Consider the following 19122-nt stretch of genomic DNA (forward strand, 5'->3'; position numbering starts at 1 on the left):
AACAAACTCTCTTCCACAAAGATTATTCTATAAAGATCGACTGTAGGAAAATTAGCTTCTTCTTCTTTTCTTTTTTTTTTTTTTTTTTTTAAATATCAGGACTATATAAATATCAGGAATATATATGACAAGTTTGACACAGAACTTTATATCATACTTATTTATTTTTCTTCCAGTATTGCATATATGAATGAATCTTATGAAATGATTAAGAACAAGGGTCCACATGATTAATCATAAAGTGGTTAACACCATAGTTGCATAAAAATTACACAATGCAAAGCTGTTTGGGAAAAAATATGTTGAAGATGTGAAATATAGATTGCTGAAGTCAGACAGATCTCTATCATGGCTGGAAGTTGATTGGTCAGAGATGTTTGCTCATTCAGCTTTGCTGACTAGCTGTCTATTGAAAGCTGCCTTTGCCCAGCGCACATTCTGGCTCACGCAGATGTCCTTTCCATTGGCAGCACTGACCCTGCAGAAGAATCAGGAATGTCAGAGTTGGAACTGGAAAATCTGATATGGCATCATATTCAAAGATTTTGCAGCTAACAAAGGATTTAATGTGATACTATTTATGATACATTTACTTATTTTCTGCATACCCCCTGGTTTTGCTCAAACAGGAACTGGATAATATGACCATTATACTCTGGAAAGAATCAATCTGCTAAACTGGGGACATAAACAAGTGTCAGAGTGAAGCAGAGACTTACACAAATGCCTTTTTGTGACATCTTGTATCAGTCTTGACGATGGAGATAATTTCCTGCCGCGGTATTGCTCCCGGAAAGAATTTAAAGCAACACGGTTCAGGTGTTATTTCATTCACTCCATGAGCTGCAATGGGAAAAAAGGGGGAGGGGGTCATTTAGTGCTACATAGTCATTCACTGGCCTCAGTCAAAAAACATGAGAGCTGTGTCAATTGGAAGCTCTAAGTCATAGTTTAATTACAATTTATAAATGTTTCTCTTTAAATTTAATTGATGGAACTGTTTAAATATTATATAAATATGCACAATATATTAGCTACATATTTCAGACTTTTGTCATATTATATACTACGGTGGATTATTAGGGTACACAAAAAAGTCTGAGATTTCTTGAATTAAGTCCTAATTTACTACAAAACATACATACAACAAAATCAGCAATATTTTGAGGAAAAAAATGTCAGTTGCTTCCTTATTCTTTCAATATGATGACTTTCTTCTTATATACAATATTATGACTTCATTTTTATAATATCACTTTTTTCTGCTTAATTTAAGATTTACTCTCACAATATTACAGCTTTTTAAATCCCAATTATAACTGAATTTTTTGTAACATTATAGTGTTTCTCTCAAAATATTATGATTTTATTCTTGAAATCTGGATTTGATAGTATGCTAAAGTACAGGTTTTTTTTAAAAGGTCGGAGGATGTTGGTGTACGCAGAGATAATTGGACTCATGACCTATGACCCTGACTTCATATCCAAACTATGTAGAAACAGCTGCCAGTTTGTACAGTAATAATTTGTGCAGAGTCAAACATGTCAATCACCCTTGATTTAAATCTTTTGCAGGAAGTACTAAAATGATTTTTTTTAAACGACTAGAAATTGCTTCATCTAGAAATTCAACTTTTAATGTCAAATCTGTCCTTTAAGAAAGTAGACAGACTTACGCATGGCGGTGCAGTAAACAGTGAGCAGCAGCAGCAGTCCCACTGTAAAGATGAGAGTTTTCATGGTGACTTCAAGGTAGATCTCACTGTCTGGAGTGATTTGCTCTGATGACTGCAGTTCTTATCTGCAATCTTGTGCTTATATGGAGGGTTGGTTGTCATATTCATATGGTCCCTAGAGGGCGATGTTGAAATTATTTTTCCTGTTTATGTTCTCTTGGTGCAGGAGATGTGTTGTAAGATTTTCTACATTTTTTATTTTTTGTCTATTAAAACAACAAAGGGACAACCAATTCCAGTGTGTGACTACCAACCTCACAATGGGGATGGTTATCACAAGTGCACAAAACATCTTTGACAGTCCATATCTTTTTTAACAGAATCAGCTGAAGGAAAGTAAGAACACTCTATTCCTACCTTCCATTACAAGTTAAAAGGGAATCTATTCAGTGGTTTATGAGGAATTCAAAGGGAAGTAAAAAGTGTTACTACCAACCCTGCTCTCCCCTACATAACAATTCTAAGAAAACTGATTATTATTACAGGGTGACAGGAAGTGTGAGGGACACCCAACCACAAGGACGATAAAAATCAAGGACTGAACAACCCATACTCACAGCAGACATTATCACATGACGCAGCAGGTGCTGATACTGCTGTGAAAAAAAGTCCTACTTCCTTTTAGATTTTTTGATAATAGCAAAATTACATCAAATCACATACGTCCATTAGCACACCTCTGTGTAGTTACTCTGTGTACACTCTGTAGAAGTACAGGATTTGAGACAATAAATTTGAACCTTTGGAAGAGGGAGAAAAGGAAAATATTAAAATTGTATTAGTTCCCTCTAGAGGATAAGCAGTATAGAAAATTAATAAATGAATGAGTGGTACTTGTGCTTCAACATTGTACTAATATACAGTACTTGAGTGAATATGCATACATTAAATATATATTAAATATACTTCAATAATGTTATGTTATCTGTATGATAAAGTGTAGACTAGCTTAAACGCTTCTGGAAAATTGGCAACTGTATATTTTTTTTTAAGTCAAGTGACTTAAAGGGCAATTGAGTCATCATTTATGTGGATGTTTTGTGAGTCATAAATGTTAGTGTGTGATGGCTGCGATGGTGGACAGGTTCTTCCACAGTTCTTCTGTGGATTTGTGTGTCTCAGCTGCTTCTTTCCCTTCATGTAATCCCAGACTGACTCCATGATGTTCAGATCAGGGCTCTGTGGGGGCCAAACCATCTGCTGCAGGAATCCTTGTTGACAAAAGGAGTCCTGCATTAGTGATAAGCATCTAAACATCTAAAGTGCCTGACATTTTTGCACAGTACTGTACATTTTTCTAGACATCGTTGAGATTGGTTTTGTTCTCTAACTAGGGAACAATTTCACATTTTTTCCAAAATTGTTATTATGCAAATCTGTGGTGCAGAGTGAAGTGATGGAGACGCCATGATGTTCATGAGATCTTATCACAGTTGTTTTCACATATGTGCACAAACCCAGATGTAGCAATGAAACCCTGACCTATTTAGATCATTTCCATGCATGCAGTTGCAACCCATCAGTTTCCTTACAACCTGTATTGTATCTGATATGTATGTTGAAATTAGCGTATTGTATATTTATTTGTAATTTGAATTTGTATGCAGGTACTTGTTCTTTGTGATGCCATAGCTTACAGCAGTGGTTCCCAACCTTTTTTGGGTCGTGACCCCATTTTGACATCCCAAATTTCTGGTGACCCCAGAGCTTTCTTATATACAGTCTATGTCTGCATAGACTGTATAACTGCAATTCAGTTAGCAAGGTGGCTACAATAGCCTTACTGCTACTAAATTCTCCCAGTCAAATTGATGAAAAAACTAAACTAAACGCAAATACAAGTTCACAAATAACCATAACTAACACAAAACAAAACAAACACAACTCTCTCTAGCGGTCATGTCAATATTGCATCTCGCGCACACGTCACGGTATCTGTGTTGAGATGTGTGGCCGGGGCATCAAACGAACGCAGATTACGCATGGCAGCCACGAGCAAGCCCGCTCAGAAGCGGACGCATCTCGTTCCAAACTTCATCTAAAAAAACCCGAACTATCCCTTTAAGACGACAGTTGCGTCCACTTCCTGTTTCGCTAAGAAAGCCTTCAAAATAAAAGATCCAAAACAAAAAAGCACTGTCAAAATAAAAGCTTACAGGATGTGGATGACTATAGGAACTACAAATTACCAAGATTGGCCATACACTTAGCTGTTGACTGGCCCTGTTCCCAAACATGGCTTATCACACTGCCTTTTTAACAAGTAGTTTTGGCCACCTAAAAACAACACAGCACAACCCAACTCGCACTGCAATCAGTCATACATTTTGAAAGCACGATTAAAAATCAAGCACTGAGCAAACCTTACTCACAGCAGTTCCCGATACTGTTTTGAAAAAATTCCTATTTCCTTTTTCGATAATAGTAAAATGCATTTAAAATGAAGACCAAACAAGGATATACATGTATTTGATTGAGCTGCAGTAAAGAACCAGAGAAGGCCATTGCTCTTTCTCAAATCACATACTTCCATTAACACACTTTTGTGTAGTACTCTGTGTACACTCTGTAGAAGTAGAGGATTTGAGATGGCACACGTGTTGACCAATTCAAAAGAAATGCAACCTTACATTCAGGGATGATGATGATGATTGAGAAGAAGAAGATGGTGGCAGGCTTTTCACCCTGCCTTCAAGTGTGACCATTAAGAAAAGCTATACACACTTGGGCCTTCCACCTTGTACAAGCTAGTTTATTTCAAGCCTACCTTAAGTTATCTATTAGCCTTCTGAGCTCAATCTACTCATACTCGCCTGTAGCTTACTGGTTAGCTGGTTGCAAACCTTTCAAGATATATTAATGTCATAGTCACGAATGAAAACTTTGATTAACATGTAAGCTGTATTTTGACTTGAGTGTCATCTCTGCTTTTCATCCATTTCCAGTTAGCTAATTCAAAATGTAATTTTTTGGAAACTACATAACTTTTGCTCTTTTAAATTTACTTCAGTTAACTATTAATGACAATTACAGGTTAATGGTAAACGCTATAACATTGTAACAGTAAGAAGAAGAGAAGAGTCATTAAGTCATTAAATTGGCTGAGTCACTCACACAATTAGCTAAGGTAGCCTAAACAAGGTGGATTAAAGAAAAACTCTGAGCACAAGAATGTGTTATTTCTTTTTAAAAAGGCAACAGTATAGTCTGAAAAGGCCTCCTGCCTCTGAGAAATGTCTTTTATAATTAAAATTTTAGTCTGACAGAGGCATTTTCAGGAGAATAAGCGAGAAACATATTCTCAGTATTTGAAAAATACATGTTCCCCAAATGAGTTATCTGTAAGTAATTAATACACTGTACCAATTATGTTTCCCGGTATTTTATGCTTTATAGCTTTTGCATTTAATTTCCACTATTACACGATTTACAGGGAGCTCATGTCATAGTGAATATAGTTTCCAGGACTTTTCAGGAAGTTCTTCTTTCTTTCCTCTTTACATTTTTCAACTGGCTACATACACAACTAGACTACAGATAGCATCCTATCAGAAAAGTGTTTCTTGTGATTGTTGCTTGATCAAAATTAATTTTTCAAATAAACAAATTGTACAGTAAAATCCCCTCGCCCCCTTTCAGTACCAGAGTAGGACAGCTTTTGTTGACCACTACTGAGAAATGAAGACAAAGCTGCAGTTGCACCTCACCCACATGATGTTATCAGGACAGCTAGAGGTTAATTTGTTATCAGTGTATTGTGTGGTCAGACAGAATACTGCAGAATGTGTCAGATCTACAGCATTTCACACTGGATTCGGCATGTTCTGTACAAGTTTGCGAGTGATGTAAAAACCTTGCTGATCTTATCACAAGAAAACATCTTGTGTTAATCTAACAGGAGCATCAGCAGAATGTTTGCAGATCATTCCATGCTGATTACAGAATTTAGACTTGCTGCAAATTATGTGAATTGTCAGCGCTGTGTATTTGTACATTTCTTTTCAAAAATAAAAAAATATACCATATCACAAAGCAAGGCTAATGACATGAAAAAGGTACACAATCTTTATGTATAAGCCAATTTCTTTATACAGTACAACAAATTTCAACCTTTAGAAGAGGAGGAAAATGAAAATATTAAAGTTGTATTAGTCCCCTCTAGAGGATAAGCAGTATAGAAAATTAATAAATGAATGAGTGGTACTTGTGTTTAAAATTTTTACTTATATACAGTACTTGAGTGAATATGTATACATTTAAATATATATTAAATATACTTCAATAATGTTATTTTATCTGTATGATAAAGTGTAGACTAGCTTAAAAGCTTCTGGAAAAGTGGCAACTGTATTTTTTTTTTAAAGTCAAGTGACTTAAAGGGCAATTGAGTCATCATTTATGTGGATGTTTTGTGAGTCATAAATGTAAGTGTGTAATGGCTGCGATGGCGGACAGGTTCTTCCACAGTTCTTCTGTGGATTTGTGTGTCTCAGCTGCTTCTTTCCCTTCATGTAATCCCAGACTGACTCCATGATGTTCAGATCAGGGCTCTGTGTGGGCCAAACCATCTGCTGCAGGACTCCTTGTTCTTGTTGTTGATGAAGATAACAATACTAATAATAATCATAATCATAATACATTTGATTTATAAAGCATTTTACATTTGAAAAACAAAATGAAAAGTTCTACAAGACAAACAAAACAAAAAACATCAGAAAATAAAAATAAGACAAAAGTTCTATTAAAAAGAAATGTTTTAAGTCCTTTTTTAAAAGTCTATAGTCTGTGGTGCCATCAGCTGTTCAGGAAGGGCATCCCACAGACGAGGGGCAGCTGAAAAAAAGGCCTGATCACCCATGGTGCTGAGTTTAGTCTTGGGGAGGAGGAGGGGATTTGAATTTGTAGAGCTGGATGTTTGGGCTCACTGTCCTGCTGCAGAATATACAGTGCATCCTCAAAGTATTCATATACCCCTTCACTTCCCCCACATTTAGTTTTTTAGGTAACAGCCTTATTTCTCATCAATCTACACACATACCCCATAATGACACATGACATGCCGCTTGGAGTTTGCCAGAAGGCACCTAAAGGACTCTCAGACCATGAGAAACAAGATTCTCTAGTCTGATGAAACCAAGATTGAACTCTTTGGCCTGAATGCCAAGCGTCATGTCTGGGGGAAACCAGGCACCTCTCATCACCTGGCTAATACCATCCCTACGGTGAAACATGTTTTTCAGCGGCAGGAACTGGGAGACTAGTCAGGATGGAGGGAAAGATGAACGGAGCAAAGTACAGAGAGATCCTTGATGATAACCTGCTCCAAAGCACTCATTACCTCAGACTGGGGCGAAGGTTTACCTTCCAACAGGGCAACGACCCTAAGCACACAGCCAATACAACGAAGGAGTACTGTAGCTACATGACAAGTCTGTGAATGTCCTTGAGTGGCCCAGCCAGAGCCCAGACTTGAACCTGATTGAACATCTCTGGAAAGACCTGAAAATAGCTGTCCAGCGACGCTCCCCATCTAACCTGACAGAGCTTGAGAGGGTCTGCAGAGAAAAATGGGAGAAATACCCCAAATACAGGTGTGCCAAGCTTGTAGCTTCATACCCAAGAAGGCTTGAGCCTGTAATCGCTGCCAAGGGTGCCTCAACAGTACTGAGTAAAGGGTGTGAATACTTATGTACATGCAATATTTCAGTTTTTTATTTTTTAATAAATTTGCAAAAATGTCTGGAAAAACCTTTCGCTTTGTCATTATGGGGTATAGTGTGCAGATTAGGGGGGACATTTGATTAATTTTGGAATAAGGCTGTTACATAACAAAATGTGGGGAAAGTGAAGGGGTGTGAATACTTTCCAGATGCACTGTACTTGGGACTGATTAAACACTTTACGATAGCATTGTGTTAGTGATAAGCATCTAAACATCTAAAGTGCCTGAAACTTTTGCGCATCACTGTATATTTACTAGACATCATTGAGATTGGTATTGATCTCTAACTAGGGAGAAATTTCACATTTTTCCCAAAAATGTCACTGCATTACTAGTTTATGGGGAGCGTGTCTATGTTCCCACTGCACCTATGTTCCCACAGCTCTATGTTCCCACGTTTCTAAGAAATTATTTAAATTTAGACCCTATGTCCCCACAGCTCTATGTTCCCACAGCCCTATGTTCCCACGTTTCGAATAAATTATTCAAATTTAGGCCCTATGTTCCCACAGCCCTCTGTCCCACAGACATGAGGGGTGTCCTGGTACCTCTGTGAGGCTACGAGTGAAAGTCCCTCATGAGCAATAATTAAGCACTGGGGCGGGCACAACGCTGTCCTGATTGGGCCGTCTTTTTGCACTCGCAAGATCAGGTAGACCAGGCTTTTCTCCTCATTGGGTTGACCAATCCATCTGATACGGCACGGCACTTTGAGCATTGGCATAACCGGGGACTTATGGAGCCGAATTTTCAAATTTCACAAATTTAAAACATTTAAATGTTGAAGTTCTATCCAATCTGCTGATGCCTGACTATCATGCTGGACACTGGGGTTTGTTTTCCACTTGGGCCGAAAAGATTCACGTGTGACACTGGGTGCCATAGACCCGGACCAGTGTGGGAAAAATTTTGGGGGTGAATGTAATGGATGCAATTGTAAAATATAACCCTAACTCTAACCCTGTGGGAACATAGGGCCTAATTTTGAAAAGAAAGTTAGAAATGTGGGAACATAGAGCTGTGGGAACATAGGGCCTAATTTTGAAAAAAAGTTAGAAATGTGGGAACATCGGGCTGTGGGACCATAGAGCTGTGGGAACATAGGGCTGACCCCAGTTCATCATGAGTCAGTTCCCACTTTACGTAAATCTGTGGTGCAGAGTGAAGTGATGGAGACACCATGATGTTCACGAGATCTTATCACAGTTGTTTTCACATATGTGCACAAACCCAGATGTAGCAATGAAACCCTGACCTATTTAGATAAATTCCATGCATGCAGTTGCAACCCACCCATCCTCCGTAGCAGAGTCAATGTGCAGTCCCCTTGTACCTGTAGCAATAAGACTTTACAAGGATAACGTCATAAGATAGTGATAGGGCACTGAAATAATTCTGAATAGTCTTTTAATTCAAATTCAAATTCAAAATTACTTTATTTATCCCCAAGGGGAAATTAAATTAGTCTGTTAGCTCTTCTGTAAATTATTGAAGAATTAGACAGCCTGATGGCTTTTGCTTAGTTTTATAACTTTTTAGGGTTTTTTTGTGGTATATTAACTTTTAGGGTTTTTGTATTTTTTATTATTTATGTATGTGTGTTTTGTGTTGTTTGAGCTATTGGATACATGAATTTCCCCTATGGAGATGAATAAAGTGTATATCTATTGTCATACACCTATTATAAATCTGACATTAGCATTTAATGATTATACTTTTGACACTGCAATCATAATCATTCATCAATTCATTAAAAAAATCACTCGATCCTCAACGAGCTTTTAGCATTGCATCATTGGCTGGCCCCACCATAGACATAGACATGGATGCAAACTGTGTCTGGACACGTGCAAAAATGATGAAATGTCCACTATTTCCAATACAAATGTATTATCATCATCATCATTAGTAGTAGTAGTAGTAGTAGTAGTATTGGTAGGTTTATAATTATTAGGCTTATTATAAGGCTGAAATAGCTAATATATGAAGTTCAGTAGTGGTATTTGTACATACAGCCAACCCAAATAGGTATTTTTTAAAATTAATTCATAATATCTGTAGGGAGTTTCTTTTGGTCTCTGCTTAGAACTAAGAGTTGAAGGCTGAATCTTTATCTACCTTTCCTTGCTGGGGAGTTTCCTTCTCTTTCTCTGCCTCTGGCTAGTGAGAAGTAAAGATTTAAGGCCCAATCCCACAATTTCACTTTTGATAACATTTGCTGAAAACGTTCATACAGGAAGCAGACAGCACAAAGTCATACAGTGGGCTCTTGGCCATAGAGGCAGTTTAACATAATCATAATTCAATAACATATGAGTGTACACTTCCATTTCATCCATAATGTAAAGTAATTTTTCATATATCAGTATGTCAGCCAGCTGTCGTCTCTTGGGTCAAGCTGAGTTTTCCTGCACACTTTCCTGGAATAGCCTTCACTGTGTCAGGACAGCACTTACTGACAGATTTCTGTAACACATAAAATGTCAGAAAATGTCGATCATTGTTTCCCAAAGAAAACGTGATGTCTCCAAATGCCGTGTTTTGCCCACAGCCCAAAATTATTGACTTTGCTATGATAGAATAATGAAGAAAGAAATCAGAAATGATTCACATTTAAGAAGTTGGAATCATTAAACTTGGAATTTTTTCCTTAGAAAATAAAAGAGATTAAAATGATATAAAATGATTAATCGATTATCAAAATAGTTGGCGATTAATTTTACAACTGGAAATTAATCAGTTAATCAATTAATCCTTGCAGGTCTAGTAAAAAAGTATTACTACAATAGCCATTTAACAAGGTGAATTAACTTGAGGGATGAATAGTGGCATCTGGTGGCTATAACCAGACATAGCGGATGAGGCAGAACTCAATTAGCAACCATCAATCAACTAGAAATACTAAATAGACAAATACAAAGACTAAATATGAGTTACTGGCAGTCATTCAACACTTTAAACTATCATACAACAGAAGACGTGAATGTGTGTGTGTTTGAGGAGGCATAAGACAGAAATTTGGATAATTTCTGTCATTCTCTGTGATTAAATGTTGAATGTGAATTATGTGGGTAATGTCCAAAACCTTTTGGACTAGCTAGTGAGCATGAAGGGTAAATGGCCTGGCCAGATTCTATCCAGTTGTAGTCATATTATAGACCCACTAATGTGAATGAAGTCAAAATAAAAACATTTTCCATGGTAAACCTAGGGATACCATTAGGACAACTACTAGTCTACTGCTACTATTCATTCAATCATTTAGACTCAATCTTTTTATTTACATGAAAAGTTACAAAAGTTAGGTCGTTTCACAAAAGGATGGACTCACAAATTAACATTAACACAGGCTTTTCTTGCTGTAATCATTCCTCCTATTCATACTGACCATTAGAAGATCCCTTCATAATGCACTTACAATGTAAAGTCAGATTCCCCCTTGCATGTATTTAAAAGTTGATATAGCTAATAAGCAATAGATATAAGCTAATATGAAGCTTCAAAACATATATCTTTCAAGGTTACAGCCTTTTTAGTGCCAAAGTCCCTCTTTTTGTTACTATACTTCCAACACAGCTCAACAGGGAAACACTGTCCAAGGAAACCCAAAGAGGGAATTTTGGTAAGTTTCACTATGTATTTTGATTTGGATCTTTTAATTGTGAGTATGAACTGGAGGAATGATTACAGCGAGGAAAACCTCTTTCACTGTGCATATGGACAACTGACTGCTGTTGTAAGTAATAGATGGTGAACCTATCCTTTAAACACAGTGTCCTCACATTGCAGTGTATGAACAGCAGATGGCGCTATATCGTGTTTCCTCCTGCCGTTTGTTGCAGTTCCTCTTCCGGGCTCTAATGTTTACAACTGGGAGCAGAGTAAGAGAAGCACAGGGCTGTTTTCCTGGCTGAAGAATACCATCCTTCATCTTTATGAATAACATGTACTTCAGTTGCTAGGGTTTACGTCCACTCACGGTACGTTATACCACAGGACTGCGCCTCCTTTACGTGAACAATAGCTAACGTAGCAGGCTGCTCAGCTAACCGGCTAACGATAGCTAACTGAAATGAACAGTATCAGACAGAAATGTGTCTTAACTAAAGGTTTCAGTATCACAGACAGTGTGTTTACAGTGTGAAATAAACAGGCAATGTAAACACTAATAATGACGTTAATGCTGAATGTATATACAGTATGTTACGTTTATGTCATTGACTAGACTTTGGGTTTTATAATGTATTCGGTTGAATGTGGGTAGGCTAGATGTTGTGTTGTTATATAACATTATTAGTGTGGGGAAAACAGCAGTAAGTGGAGAAAATGGCAAAAGTCGTCAGACCGAATGATAGTTTATATGAATTCATGCAACAAGCTTATTGCAGCGTAATAACATGAATAAGTAATAGAGTAAGTAAGTAATTAACAGTGTTTCAAACTGGTAAACTGGTGGCAAGTGGAAAAGACAAATACATAATTAGATGATGTAATTGTAAAAACAATGTAAATAATGAGACAAAGTTAGGAATTCAGTTGTTAAAATTATTGTTTAATATATAAAAATAAATGGGGTTAAATGAATTGTTCTCATAAAAACAGAGGCAGCAGGGCTCCTTCATCACGATCAGCTGCTGAGGGTCCAAGTGTGGAATAAACTATGAAGAAAAAAAGCAGACATCCAAAGTCATCTGAGGCTTCACGAAAGACCAACCGGACACAGACGAGCGTGACCGTCAATGAAGGGAAGAGGCCACCTGGAAACAGAGGGAGACCTCGGAAGACCGGCCCTGTAACTGCAGACAGTTTCTACCATGAAAACACTGCAACACACACAACCTCTAACTCAGACTTAAGTGTGACAGACACAAAGAAACACACAGAGAGCAAGGCGAAATCATCAGGTGAGTGGCTCGGTACCAGTGTTCATTTCTGGTGTCTTCTTATGTATAGAGAGAAAGTCACATCAAATCACATTCAAAAACTGGCAGATTATAGTGGATTTGTGTATCCTCAACATTTTTTGAACAGTGGAACTATGTTTAACAAAGTGCTGCTAGTTGGATCAAGTGTATATTTAGTTGAAGATTGTCTATTAACTGTGAAATAAATGTTTTATATACACATGTTCAACATAAAAAAAACAAGATTAATTAAGAGTTAAAATCCAGATTTTTAAATGGAGGTCAGTATATACACATCATTTAATGGAGTTTGGAAAAATGTGACCCCGAAAAATGACTCAACCTGTCAAGTTCTGGTTTTGTGTGGACGTGTTTGCCCTAAAGTAAGTCTTTTCTTTCTCAAATGGTTTTATATGAAGGCTTTTTAGAGCTGCAAGTATGCAGTGTTCTCTAAGAAACAATCAAAAAGTAGAGAAAAATGAAATGTTTGTCTGTCTAATCACTTAAATTATCTTGTGACCCTTCAAATTTCTTTTGGGACCTCTTGAGAGGTCCAGTCCCTCACTTTGGGAACCACTTATTTAGGCAAAGATGATCAATTTACACTCAAGATCCCCTCCTTTGGCAGTCCACCAGAAACAGCCTTTGTTTACCTATTTTGGCTCCTGACTGACACTTCAGAAAGAACTGATCTGGTTTGCTTTGGGGTTGTTTTTTCTGTCTCAATAGGTAGACTGTCTACTGCTATCTGCAGGCTCTGCCATGGGAAGTTTTCTCCACGGAGCCTGCGGCATGCCTTCAACAAATGGCCTCAGAATTCGACAGTTATTGTTGAAGACGAGTCAGATTCGCCCCTTTTATTCCACACGGACTTCCAGCGACTGGTCGGGGTCCAGTTGGACCGTGACCCACGGTTATCAGAATATATCTGCAAGAAGTGTCACACCAAGTTCTACAAGTGCCACAGCATCCTGGTGAGGTTTCTGCAGAGAGTCAACCTCCTGCCTCCTGTTGGGAAAGAGAACTCTAAAAGCCGGTGAGTACAAGAAGGTGGAGAGCTGTAGTTCTTCTACAAATAAAACAGCCTAGTAGTGTGTACATATTGCAGCATTGTCAACTATTCATGCAGAAAATATACAAATATCAGCAGCTTTTTTGTTTCCTTTTTAGGAAGAATGCAAAGTGTCCAGAATCATCAGTAAACCATGGATCAACAAGTAAATACCATCACTTCCTCCTCATGTTTTGATGTCATTGATTGCATCAGTCTGTTGAGACATTGTGTTTTTTTTTCTTTCAGCGACACCGTCCTTTACCTCGGACCCTAAGTGCCTCCATAATCTGGTATCCTGGGCTCACCACCACGGAGAAGGCTGCCGATCCTGCCCTGACCTGAAGGAGGTGCTGGAGGGTCGGTGCTGGGGTTCCGTCAAGGCCGTGTGGGGTTGTGTTGATGGCCACAGCTACACCATGGACACCCAGAGCAGCAACCCCACCAACCCAGCATACACGTTGAACTTTGGAGCCTTAGGGAGTGGAAACGGTGATGGAGGGATGTCTGAGGAGGAGGAACAGGAGCAGGACGAGGAGGTGGAGGATGATGAAGAAGAGCAGCCCGGCGGGAATGCAAGGACCCCAGCAGGAAGTACAGTCGGTCTGGCTAAGCACAGTGCACCTACAGTGAAACCACAGACTCATAGCTCAGCACTAACTGACTGGACCAGCAACACTGAAGGTGAGATTGTTTACATGTCAAGAAATGTTATATATCTTATCAACTTCATAGTGTACAAATATAAATAAGGATAAAATGGAAAGGAAACCAAACTGGGGCTGAAAAGGAACATATGAGAGAAATCATATAATGTAGTGAATTTAGCACTGCAATGTAATATAATACATATGAAATCACTGAAAAAGCAGGACAAAGTGGTGTTATATCCTGTCAAATGTTCAAACTACCCTATGTTGAATTATACACATTACTTAGCCAGTGTATTATTCATTATGACCAATCACATGTTGACGTATATAAGTTACTAAAATCAAAATCTGATTAGTAGCTTTTATATACCAAATTTTCACTTGTAGCAGTTTGATAAATACAGACCCTGGTCTTTGTACCAGTACTTAGACATTTGTTGACCTGTGTTGCTGCAGCTGCCAACCCTGTCTTTCTACATAGAGTTTGACTTTGATAATAGCCATCAATAGTAGAATGTTTTAGATAATTTCATTATAAATTTAATTTATATTTGGTTAAGACAGAATAAGGAGCGTGTGGTCAGTTGTGGAAAAATAAACATATATATATGAGGTGAAAGCGGCTTTCTTTCTGACAGACATGTCTGGTTGGGATTTCTGTGCCAGGCACATACACTCATCACATAGGACAGGGTTTTTTTTATTGATTATATTGATTATATCTACCAGTTAAACCCCCGCTGTCGCCCTTCAAGTGAACAGGCTCGATACTCCTGCAACAAATCTTTAATGAAGCTCCTAATGTTTGAGGTGTTACTTAAATTTAGTAATCTTCTCTCATATAAATGTTGTGGTCATAAGTCAAAGTTTAGGAGCATTCTTAAGATCATTTTTTTAGATTCAGTTGCAGGACATCAGAGTTATTTGTTTTCTACTACTCTACACTTTTTACACTGTATGTTGTCTGTATCTGTTCACTTGTCCCGGTGCAGCCTTAGCATTCAGTATGAGTTGTTGACTGACACGGTTGTGTTTTTTCCCCAACTAGATTTTCCAGGCCATGAGGAGGCGTTGTCTCCTGCTCCGGCCCAGATGGAGGACAGGAATGCTGACAGTGATCTGTCTGACCGGTTAGCCACACTCAGCATTTTTTCTCGTTCAACTTTCAAATGAAGTTAAGATATTTTTGAGAGCTAAGGGATATAAAAGTGCTTAACAGAGAAAAACGTATGTGTATGTTCAGAGTCATCTCAGAGGATGAGTTAGAGGAGAGCAGAAAAGGAGGACTGTCAGACGATGAGTTGTTTGAGCCATACTCAGACAAGAGGTAAGTAGAATCATTCCACTTCAGCAAAGTGTTAAATTCCTTCTAAACCAGTAGAGATATACTGACAATACTCTGATAGAGCCTGCTAGTTAAGACACATGTCTCTAACTACAACATCCACAGTTCAATTCTTGCACGGGACATTTGTAGTGTGCCTCTATCTCCTCTCGTTTCCTGTCATCTGTAATCTGTCACTGTCCAACAAAGGCATAAAAAATGACCAGAAATATACAGAGTACTGAGTGTAAGCTCTTTCCCCCCTCTCACAACTGGCAGGGTGAACATCCCCAGCAAGAGAAGAAGAAGCCCGAAAAACCCAGAGGAACCGAAAATCAAAAAGAAACCAGGACCCAAACCTGGCTGGAAGAACAAGTTCAAACCTAAAGGGTACACCTCAAATCAAAATGTGTTTAGTCAGCTGTTTTACCATTGTTTGGTGTACATGTGCATTAACAAATGGTTGTGTTTGGATTGACAGAGAGGAGCTACCCAACATCTACAAGTGTCCATATCAGGGCTGTACAGCCGTTTATAGAGCCCCTGATGGACTGAAGGTCAGAATACACATTCACACACTATGTTAGTTTTAGATACTCTGCAATTGCAGCAGCACTGGTATATATTAAATAATGCAGTACCCCCGGGGTCACCTGGGTACTGCGGCTGATTCCTTTTCCTTTCCTTTCCTGTTTATTTTCTGCTAGTTGATCACTTTTCTCAAACAGTGCATTGTGGCCTGCTAACCAATCATCACTTGCCCAGCCGTCAAACTGACAAATAATACAATCATGAGACTTCATTTTCGTCCAATTGGATAACACTGCTATTGGGTGGAAACCTTGTAACTCCTTTCATTTTGGACATACAAGGTTTCCTACAGTGACCAGAATTATTATAAGAAAATGGATAGACCCTTGTGTCGTGTTTCTGTGGAGCAAAAAAAAAAACCCAACAAAACAATAATAATATATTGAAATTAGATTACTTTTTCTCCCATCATGGAGGGCCCCGTCTGCTTAAGGGTCCCTGGACACTCAGATTGCCCGATTCGGCCTTGGCGCCCGGCCTATAAGATAGCCAAATATACTACAATTCTAATGTGAAATGACATAAGAATGATATCTCATATGGTGTATAAAAAATTATTTTGCTTGTCATTTTTAATTCACCCCAGAACTAGAACTAGACAATTGTTGTTCTTCTCAGTACTCATGGCAGAATGTGAAATTGTGAGCTGCAGAGGTCTGTGCAGCAGTGCTTAAGAGTGCTGAATTATTGTACATTACTCACTCAGCCTTGTAAATGAGGGAAAATGAATGAAAAGTCAGTGGTGTGCTTTGCTGTATAAATGAATTTTTCTTACCTAATGGCTCCTTCAGAAGCACATAAAAGAGCATCACGAGGAGGTGAAACAGCGACCCTGCCCTCACCCAGGCTGCAACAAGGTTTTCATGATCGACCGCTACCTGCAGCGACACGTCAAGCTCATCCACACAGGTACATGTTTGTTTTGGGCTGGCATTTCCACATGCTTAACAATAACTTTATTTTTCACTTTTCTTCTCCAAAAAGTGTTACGCATTTCCCTGAAAACTATTTTGTTTCACAGCTTGGAAACAGCTATTTTTAGACCTTCATGTTAACAATAAGAAGAGCGATAATAACATACACAGTAGAATCACTTTGGATTGATTTGATATATTGAAGTAAGCAACTGTAAGCAGAAGACTGAGAGGACGATAGCTACTCCATGATTTCTTGTAATGGCTGAATGAGTTTGGATTTTTTAATAGAGCATTATTTCTTTCTTCGATGTGTTGAGTTTTTATTCTAGCTTGTACTGAATATTTTATTCCACTCTTTCCCAGAGGAGAGGAACTACATTTGTGACCAGTGTGGCCAAACCTTCAAACAGAGGAAACATCTGTCAGTTCACCAGATGAGACATTCAGGGGCCAAACCACTGCAGTGAGTACTGATGATGTAACGTGCATCCTTCAAACCTCTGTAGCTTAGGGGGAAAATATTACAACTAGACAATATGGCATTTTTCGGACCCTGCACTTATTCAAACTTCATTGAGGACAAATTTCCCGAACAAACACGCCTTTTTTCCAATTTTAAAGTCTCACTTTATTTGGTATTCAACTTCTGTGGATTTGACAGACTGAAGAGAGAGTTTTTTAAACGACTTTAAGACCGTAATGACTTTAAGACCCTAATGCCCACATCTTAACAAATCTGAGGTTACCCTGATGACATTTTCAGTTTTCCCTCCCGGCAGGTGTGAGGTGTGCGGCTTCCAGTGTCGCCAGCGAGCGTCGCTAAAATACCACATGACCAAACACAAGGCAGAGGCAGACCTGGAGTTTGCGTGCCTCATGTGCGGCAAACGTTTCGAGAAGGCCCACAACCTCAACGTCCACATGTCCATGGTCCACCCGCTGACTCAGGCCAAAGTTCAGAGAAGCAGCAGCCAGCAGCAGCAGCTCTATTCTGACCTGCACACCATCACGCTGACCGGGGAGGTGGTTCAGCAAGACCAGGACAGATGACGACAGGGAGTCCAGGTCCAAGTCTGCTGCTGTAGTACATAAAACTGTGGGACAAAGGACCATTTCTGACAGCTGTGGAGGAATTTCAGTAATAAATGACAACATTTATCTGACTTTTCTGCCAACATGTCTTTAAGTGGGAACCACATAAATTATGGATCAACTCATGTGTCATAAACTGTTGTATTTCAAGGTAGAGTCAGTGATTTTGGAGGAAGATTGTCCAACACACTTTTTGTCAAATTCAGTGAATATCTCCTCATAGTCTGCTAGCTGTCCAAACTGTGTGTGTGCTGGTGTTCATATAGAGGATTGGCTCTGTTAATGGGAACAAATACTACTCTAGCCAATCACCTGCTAATCCAGCCAACCTGTTTTGGTTGTGGCCATGGCAATGCATGTCCATTGGTGGCTTCTAAAGGAGCACACAGGGAGGGGTGTTTATCTCAAATATCAACGATCTTTCTCCAGAATGGTTGACTCTGCCTTTAACAAAATGTTTAATTTTAGTCGATGAGGTGGCGATTATTTTGATAATATATTTTCCACAAATTGATTTTCATTCCATAATGAATCTTATTTCATTGTCAGGACATTTTCCGACCAATTATACCATATTCTAAGCTTGTTTTCAGGAAAGCAGCAGACTTCCCAAATGCTGCAGCGCAAACCTGTCACTCTGTAAGTGAAAGCATCTAGAAAGTTGACCAACAGCTGGGCCGTTTTTGTTCCCACGGAGCAGGAACTGAAGAGGGACTTTATTTAAAAAAGAAAAAAAGCTGCTGGTATATTGTATTTGTGACTGTCAGATACTTTCTTCCATCATGAGGCAGAAGAGACTTTAAACATGAGTTTTAGAGGATGACACCTACTTCTTGGTGCCTGTGTTACAGATGTGATGATTGTGAAGAATGATTTTACACTCTAGTGAGTGAAGCAGCCACATATACAGTAAACGACTGTGTAAGCTACATACATGCAACCTTAAGTTCTATGATGCAATATTCTTGTAACCTTTACATATGTAAAAAAAACAGAAAAACAACTTGCCGTTCAATTTTATTAGGTCATTGTTTTTTATTAAGTTATTACAGTAAATAACTCTTTTACAGTTTCTTTCTGTATTGTAAACAGTGAAAAGGGCTTCAGATGTACATGTATGTATGTATGTATG

The 19122-nt window shown here is 38.5% G+C and overlaps 2 protein-coding genes across 2 annotated transcripts; one reads left to right on the forward strand and one right to left on the reverse strand.

Moving 5' to 3' along the window:
* Positions 1-175: 175 nt before the first annotated feature.
* LOC133982372 (C-C motif chemokine 4-like) lies at positions 176-1776 on the reverse strand. The gene is made up of 3 exons (XM_062421415.1): positions 1677-1776; positions 720-843; positions 176-478 (listed from the first exon to the last, which is right to left on the reverse strand). Exons 1-3 carry the CDS (start codon positions 1738-1740, stop codon positions 382-384), a joined length of 285 nt encoding a protein of 94 aa, XP_062277399.1. The 5' UTR covers positions 1741-1776; the 3' UTR covers positions 176-381.
* Positions 1777-11328: 9552 nt separating this feature from the next.
* On the forward strand, positions 11329-17948 carry znf276 (zinc finger protein 276). Its single transcript, XM_062421308.1, has 12 exons — positions 11329-11438; positions 12061-12362; positions 13092-13398; positions 13533-13579; positions 13663-14097; positions 15115-15196; positions 15310-15393; positions 15670-15780; positions 15872-15947; positions 16773-16890; positions 17262-17361; positions 17678-17948. The coding sequence occupies exons 2-12, from the start codon at positions 12119-12121 to the stop codon at positions 17946-17948; spliced, it is 1875 nt and encodes a 624-aa protein (XP_062277292.1). The 5' UTR covers positions 11329-11438; positions 12061-12118.
* Positions 17949-19122: the final 1174 nt, after the last annotated feature.

The sequence above is a fragment of the Scomber scombrus genome, chromosome 6 (assembly GCF_963691925.1).
Source record: "Scomber scombrus chromosome 6, fScoSco1.1, whole genome shotgun sequence".
Classification (NCBI taxonomy): domain Eukaryota; kingdom Metazoa; phylum Chordata; class Actinopteri; order Scombriformes; family Scombridae; genus Scomber; species Scomber scombrus.

Bases quoted from the DNA above. Each gene is read 5' to 3' on its own strand.
- LOC133982372 (XM_062421415.1), bottom strand. From the start codon at position 1,740: ATGAAAACTCTCATCTTTACAGTGGGACTGCTGCTGCTGCTCACTGTT. The intron at 844-1,676 runs GTAAGTCTGTCT...TTCCCATTGCAG, and splicing joins TGTTTACTGCACCGCCATGC to CTCATGGAGTGAATGAAATA. The intron at 479-719 runs GTAAGTCTCTGC...ATTCTTCTGCAG, and splicing joins TGTCACAAAAAGGCATTTGT to GGTCAGTGCTGCCAATGGAA.
- znf276 (XM_062421308.1), top strand. From the start codon at position 12,119: ATGAAGAAAAAAAGCAGACATCCAAAGTCATCTGAGGCTTCACGAAAG. The intron at 15,197-15,309 runs GTTAGCCACACT...GTGTATGTTCAG, and splicing joins GACAGTGATCTGTCTGACCG to AGTCATCTCAGAGGATGAGT. The intron at 15,394-15,669 runs GTAAGTAGAATC...CACAACTGGCAG, and splicing joins GAGCCATACTCAGACAAGAG to GGTGAACATCCCCAGCAAGA.